This window comes from Penaeus vannamei, chromosome 28 (assembly GCF_042767895.1).
Source record: "Penaeus vannamei isolate JL-2024 chromosome 28, ASM4276789v1, whole genome shotgun sequence".
NCBI classification, from domain to species: Eukaryota; Metazoa; Arthropoda; class Malacostraca; order Decapoda; family Penaeidae; genus Penaeus; species Penaeus vannamei.
This window is the reverse complement of record NC_091576.1, coordinates 26,457,419-26,464,918: the sequence shown is the minus strand read 5'-3', so window position 1 is coordinate 26,464,918 and position 7,500 is coordinate 26,457,419. Positions and strand designations below refer to the sequence as shown.

At 39.0% G+C, this 7,500-nt stretch overlaps 1 protein-coding gene across 1 annotated transcript in view; it reads right to left on the bottom strand.

Moving 5' to 3' along the window:
- LOC113808026 (uncharacterized) overlaps positions 1-7,500 on the bottom strand; it is a 366,181-nt gene that overhangs the window by 35,508 nt on the left and 323,173 nt on the right. Inside the window, exon 7 of the mRNA XM_070141594.1 lies at positions 7,324-7,498. Within this exon, the coding sequence (XP_069997695.1) occupies positions 7,324-7,498 (175 nt within the window). The remainder of the gene's footprint in view (positions 1-7,323; positions 7,499-7,500) is intronic.

Genomic DNA, 7,500 nt, shown 5'->3' with positions numbered 1-7,500 from the left:
AACTGAATTTCGACCCCCTGAAGAATTGCCTTCCCTTTAAGTGAAGTTCCTCCCCCCCCCCCTGTAGAATTGCCTTCCCCTTAAATGAAGTTCCTCCCCTGTAGAATTGGCCGCCCCCTTAAGTGAAGTCCCCCCCCCCCCCCCTGTAGAATTGGCCACCGACCGGACGTCAGCCTTCCATCTTTCCTCGAGCTTCGCCTACCTTGAGACACCGCGAGAAATCTACAGGAATTCCGTAGAAAACAAACTGGAATACCTTGAGGATGTCCCTGGCAGTGAGGAGACTGGGATGTTTACTTATTTATTTGTTTGTTTTGTTCTATTTGTTTCATTTGCTTGCTTGTTTGTTTGTTTATTTATTTGTTTAGTCTGTCTCCGGGAGGTTGTTTTTTCTATCTATTTTATTTGCTTGTTTGTTTATTTATTTGTTTATTCTGTCTCTGGGAGTTTTTATTTTATTTTATTTGCTTGTTTGTTTATCTATTTATTTATTTGTTTATTCTGTCTCTGGGAGGTTGTTTTTTCTATCTATTTTATTTACTTGTTTGTCTATTGTATCTATTCTATTTATCTTATACAAATATCTATTAATTTTACTTTTTATCGATCCATTTTATTTCTTTGTCTACCTATTTATTCAATTGTTTATTAATTTATTCATTCTGTCTCGGGGAAGAGGCTGGAGCATTTATCTATACCTTTGTTTTTTATATTTATTCCAACTGTTTGTTTATTTATCTATTCTATCACTTTATCTAACTCTTTATAAATAAATAGATTTAGACATATTTACACATACGCATTCACAGACAGTCTTGCACACATACATATACATACATACACACGTACACACACACACACACAAACACACACACACACACACACACACACATACACACACACACACACACACACACACACACACACAGCTTCACCTCCATTGCTGTTAGAAATACAAATGACCCCTCTTGCTACGAGGTAAAAAAAGACGAAGAAAGAAAAAAAAAAAAAGATAAACAGAAAGTGGGACAAAGCTACTACATTTAAAAGTCTAACGAAGACAGAAGAGAGAAAGAAATATGACAGAGAGAGAGAGAGAGAGAGAGAGAGAGAGAGAGAGAGAGAGAGAGAGAGGAAGAGAGAGAGATTGAGAGAGGGAGGGAAAGGGAGGAAGAGAGAGAAAGAAAGAAAGAGAGAGAGAGAGAGAGAGAGAGAGAGAGAGAGAGAGAGAGAGAGAGAGAGAGAGAGAGAGAGAGAGAGAAAGAGAGAGAGAGAGTTATAAAGAAACCAGCAATCGAGAAATAACACAGAGGTTTAGCATAGACAGCAAGTGGCCTTAGAAACCGATAAATACCTGTAATCAGTGCAAAGACAAGGTCAGGGCCCATAACGTCGAGAGAAAAAAGTCTTCTTTTTCTGAACTTTGACCCGAATAGTGGAGGAGATAGATGACAAGGAGGGAGGGGCAGGGGGGAGGAAGAGGGTGGATAGGGTAAATGAGGGAGGACAAAGGAAGAGAGGAAGAAAGGAGAGGAAGCTAGGGAAGGGTATGGAGAGGGCAGGAAAAAAGGAAGGGAAGGAAAGGGGAAGAAAGAGGAGAGGAGGAGAGGGCGAGAAACATGAGGGAAAGGAAAGGAAGGAAGAGGCACAAACAAGGTTATGGGAAAGGTAAAGAAGGGAGGGCAAAGGAAGGAAGGAAGGAAGGAAGGAAAGAAGGAAGGTCGGAGGGAAGGAAAGAAAGGGAGGTCAAGGGAGGGAAGGAGAGGGAAAGGAAATGAAAGAGAAGAAAGAGAGGGAGAGAAGAAGAAATAAAGAGGAGGAAGTGAGAGGAGGGATAAGGATGAAAGGAGGATGGGAGGGAACCTAATAGGAAGGGAAGTAAGCGAAGGGAGGGAAGGAAGATGAGTAAAAGAGGGAAATGGATTGAAAGGAAGTGAAGGGTAGGGAAAGAAAAGGTAAGTGAAAAGGAAGAAAAAGAAGAAGAAGAAAAGAAAAGAAAGAAAAAAAACAAGGAAAGCGGAGAGAAAGAGGGCAACAAAGGGAAAGAAAGAAAGGAAGAGTAGAAGGCAGGGAGAAGAGAAGGAAAGAAGAGGAGAAAAAGAAGAAGAAGAAGAAGAATGAAGAAAGAGAAGAAGAAGAATAGAAGAGAGCAAGGAGGAAGGGAGAGAAGTAAAAGGAAAGAAAGAGGAGAAGGAAGAAAGAGAAGGAGGCAGGAATAGAAAGAGGAGGAAGGGGAAGGAGAAGAAGGAAGGATGAGGAGAACTAGGTAGTAAGAGAAGGAAGGAAGGAAGAGAGAGAGAGAAAGAAGAAGAAGAACGGAAGAAAAAAGAAAGCAAAAGAAAGAAGGGAATGGAGGGAGAAAGGAAGGAAGAAAGAAAGAAGAACAGAAGGGGATGGAGAAGAAAGGAATAATAAAAAGAAGGAAGGAAAAAAAGAGAAATAGAAGAAGGAAGAGGGTGGAGAAGAGAGGAAGAAAAAAAAGAAGGAAGGAAGGAGATAGAGAAGAAAGGAAGAATAAAAAGAAGTAAGGAAGAAAGAGAAAGAGAAGAAGAAGCAAGGAGGATGGAGAATATGGAGGAAAGAAGAAAAGAAAGAAGGTAGAAAGAGAAAAATAAAATAAAGGAAGGGGATACAAAACAAAGCAAGAAAGAAAAGAAAGAAGAAAAAAAAGAAGAAAGAAGAGGATGGAGAATAAAGAAAAGAAAGGCCAGAAGAAGAAGAAAAACAACAAGAAAGAGAAGAACAAGAAAGAAAAGAAGAAAGAATGAAAAAAAGAAAGAAGAAAAAGAAGGAAGAGAAGGGAGGGGGGGGGGTGAAGGGGTCCCCAGGGGGCTCTCACGACCTTCAATTGTCTGGCCAATATCTTTCCTTCCTTCTGGCCTCTTCCAAGAATCTCCAAGAATTGCGAAACGAAAAGCAAAGAATAGGAGGAATAACTGCAGGCGAGCGGAGAGATAAGGGATACAGAAAGAAATAGAAAATGAAAAAAGGGAGAAGAAAATGAAGTATAAGAAAGGAAGGAAGTAAGAAAGAGAAAGAACGAAGAGAGAGAGAGAGAAAGATAAAGAGAGAGAGAGAGAGAGAGAGGGAGAGGGAGAGGGACAGAGAGAGAGAGAGAGAGAGAGATGAGAGAGTAGAGAGAGAGAGAGAGAGAGAGAGAGAGAGAGAGAGAGAGACAGAAGAAAGAAGAAGAGGTAGATAAAAGAAAGAAAGATAAAGAGAGAGAGAGAGAAAAAAAAACAGAAAACGTACGAAATTCCTCACCGAATACAATAAAAAAGTGAAGGGGGGGGGGGGGGGCAGGAAGTAAAGAGGGGAAAAAGGACACAAGAACCATGTCTCTTCTCTCCCCTACTCCCTCTTTCGCCTCTCTCTCCCCTTCTCCCCGTCTCCTTCTTTTCCCTCTCTCTCTCTTTTTTTTTTCTCTCTCTCCCGTCTCCCTTTCCCCTCTTATCCTCTCCCTCTTTCTCCCCTTTCCGTCTTTCCCCTCTCATCATCATCTCCCCTTATTTTCCCTCTCCTATCTCCCATTTTCCCTTTCTCATTCTCCCCTTTTCTCCCCTACTTCCCCCTCTCATCATCTCCATTTTCCCCTTTTCCCCTCTCATCTTTTCCGTCTTTCCCCTCTCATCATCCCACTTTGCCCCTCTCCTTCCTATATTTCCCCCTCTCATCTTCTCATCTTTCCGTCTTTCCCCTCTTATTATCTCCCCTTTCTCCCCTCTCCTCCCCCATTTCCCCTCTCATCTTCTCCTCTCTCCCTCTTTCCCCTCTCATCATCTCCCCTTTCTCCCCTCTCCTATCACCTATTTCCCCTCTCTTCATCTCCCCCTTTTTCCCCTCTCCTCTCTTCCATTTTCCCCTCCACACACTCCCTCGGAATCCTCGCGCTGTTTCTCCCTCTATCCCTCTCTCCCTCTCTTCCATACACACGACACAGAAATGAAACAAAACAAGTCTTGGCTTCTCTCTTCTTTTCTTTTCTTTTCATTTCGTTTCGTGTCTTTTCCTTTTATTATTTTCTGTTCTTTTCGGCTTCTTTTTTTCTTTTCTTTTCTTTTCGTTTTCTTTTTTCTTTTCTCTTCTTTTCCTCTCTGTTGCAAAGGATTGGATTGTGTGTTTGATAAAAGAAAAGAAAAGAAGAGAAAAGAAAAAAGGAAGAAAACAAAACACAAACACAAAAAAAATAAAAAACGAAGAGAAAAGAAAAGAAAAAAGAAGACAAAAAAAAAAGAAGAAGAGAGAAGTCAAGACTTGCTTTGTTTTATTTTTGGGCTGTGTGTATGGAAGAGAGGGAGAGAGGGAGAAAGTGTGAAGGGAGCTAGGGAGAGGTAGTGGATGAAAGGAGAAATGGAGAGAGAGAGAGAGAGAGAGAGAGAGAGAGAGAGAGAGAGAGAGAGAGAGAGAGAGAGAGAGAGAGAGAGAGAGAGAGAGAGAGAGAGAAAGACAAAAAGAAAGGAGAAAAGAAAAAAGCAAAAAAAACAAAACAAGGAACGATGGGATAGTGAAAGAAAAGATGAGAGGGCGATGGAGCTAAAAAAAAAAAGAAAAAAAAAAGAAAAAAAAACTGAAAATAAGGGAAGAGAAGAGCGTAGATGAAAGGAAGATGAGAAGATCAAGAGAAAAAAAGAAGATAAAGACACACAGAGAGTGAGAGCGCCAGCAACAAGGTGCTTAGTGCGTGAACGTGCTTTTCCAGACATATAGATTTGCGAGAAAGATGACGTTAAGGCTGTGAGAAAGGTGGGAGAGAAACACAGTAAGAGACAATGAATGAAGGAGTGAGAGAGAAGAGATTAGAAGAGAAGAGCAGACAAGAGAAAAGAGGAGAAGAGAAAAGCGAGAAAGATGATGCGTTGTGTGGGCTGTGTGTTAAAGGCTATGCGAAAGGTGGGAGATAGACACAGTAAGAGGCAATGAATGAGGGAGGGAGAGAGAAGAGATTAGAAGAGAAGAGGAGAGAGGAGAAAACAGGAGAAGAGAAAAAAAAACAAAGAGAGAAAGGGAGAAAAGAAAAGAAATGAAGAAAATGAATAGAAGAGGATTAAAAGATAGCAAGAGAAGGAGGAAGAGAGAGAGAGAGAGAGAGAGAGAGAGAGAGAGAGAGAGAGAGAGAGAGAGAGAGAGAGAGAGAGAGAGAGAAAGAGAGAGTGAGTGAGTGAATGAAAGAGAGAGAGAGAGACTATGAGAAATAGAGGGCCAATAATCTAATTGAAAATAAACATAATGGCATTTATACTAATTACAGTAAAATTAATGACTATACTGGTACTAATAAAAATCGGCAAAACTACGATTATAACAGTTTTGTTAATCATGAAATTGATACATACTTGATAAATAGGATGATATTCTAAGCATAGACAACCACGCTATTCTTCTCCTTCTTATTGTTATCATTATTGGTATTATTACTATTATTACTATAATTATCACTATTATCAATATTATTACTATTGTAATTATTATCATCTTACCTATCATTATTATAATAATAATTATTATTATTATCATTATTATTATTATTATCATTATCATTATTATTATTATCATTATTATTATTATCATTATTATCATCATCATCATCATCATCATCATCATCATCATCATCATTATCATCATCATCATTATCATTATCATTATTATTATTATTATTATTATTATTATTATTATTATTATTATTATTATTATTATCATTACTATTATTATTATTATCATTATTATTATTATCATCATCATCACCATCATCATTATTTTCATTATTATCATCATTATGTATTATTATCTTTATTATCTTTATATCATCTTTATTATATTTATCAACGCCCAGTCTGATTCTTGGAACCCGAGAGGCAGATTCCGCACGCTAAGTTAGGAAGTTCAAAGAGGATTGCGATAGAGTTGAATCCTACGCTTTAGAGGGATCAACGTTCAGTAGTTATAACTCTTATAGCGTGAACTGAGGATAATACTTTAGCCTCTTGTTTAAACTCTTGCTGTTTGAGCTTATTGAAACTATCAAAGTGAATGAATAGTTGATAAATGTATGAATAAATGAAGAGGTAAATAAATGAATTAATGTAGTAATGGGTAAATGAATAGATGAATGAATGAGTGGACGGGTGGAGGTATAGACGAATGAATAAACAAATAATTAGGTAAAAGGGAGCTGTGTTTTGAAAAGGATGAAGGGGAGTAGACGAATAAATAAACACATAGATGAATAAACAATAGATAGATGAAATAGGTAGATATGAAATTGAAGGATAAACACGTGAATATACAGACAAATGAATAAATAAATAAGGGGTTCTAAACCTTTTTAGAGTCATAGATCCCTTAAAGAATCTGATGAAAGCCATGGATCTCCTTGACCCGAAATATTTACATAAACTTTGCAATATTAAAAAAAAGATATTTGATTGTCTCACGCATACAGGAGATACACAAAGTACCATCAATCATTAAATATAAACCATCTTAAAAAAATACACTCCTTTTAAAGCAAAAAAAAAAAAAAAAAAAAAAAAAAAAATAAATAAATAAAATAAAAATAAATAAAAAATAATAATCTTCCATCCTCCCGGACCCCCTGAAATCCCTCGGAATAAGTGAACAGATTAGTGAAGACGGTGAGGCGAGCTTTGCACTACGAAGAAGCATTTGGGTCATACATCAAGCTTACAGATCTGGCGAAAGTCTGGGGATAAAGTTCGCTTTTAGGGACGATACTGATATCTTTCATAAGGATTTATTAATTTTTAGTTTGCCGTCTAAGGTTGACAGTAATTGCTACACCTTATACCTCGCTACATGGGGTAGGGTGCGGTAAAAGGTCATGATTTTTGACGTTCAGCAATACTCGGAGAGGGAACGAAGGAGGGAGGAAGAGAGGGAAATGGAAAAGGCACAGAGAGATAGGGATGGGGAAGGAGATGGAGAGAGAGAGAGAAAGGGAGGGAGTGGACGAAAGAGATGGATAGTGAGAAAGGGAAGGACAGGGGGATGGAGAGGGAGGTGAAGAGGGAGAGGGAGTGGAGGTGGATAAAGAGAAGAGGTAGATAGATTAAAAGAGGGAGAGAAAGAGAGAGAGAGAGAGAGAGAGAGAGAGAGAGAGAGAGAGAGAGAGAGAGAGAGAGAGAGAGAGAGAGAGAGAGAGAGAGAGAGAGAAAGAGAAAGAGAGAGAGAATAAGCCAACCAGCCAGGCAGACAGACAAACAACACATACCCACAACCCAAACAAACCGACCCCCATCTCACATTCAACCAACCAACCAAACAAAACATCCTCCTCCATAATAAACCACAAATTCCCCAGCTTACTCCTGTTCCTCAAATGTCTCTCCCACGTGTTTTCCTTCGCACTCCCTAACCCGTGCAGAGCTGGAGTGCAACGCTGCAACAACATGAGCCGACTCCCACGTGGCAGGCAAAATATCTCTGCAGGGAAATTGTTGCAGAGAAAGCTGTGGGAGACGGTGAGGTAATCCTTGCAAACCT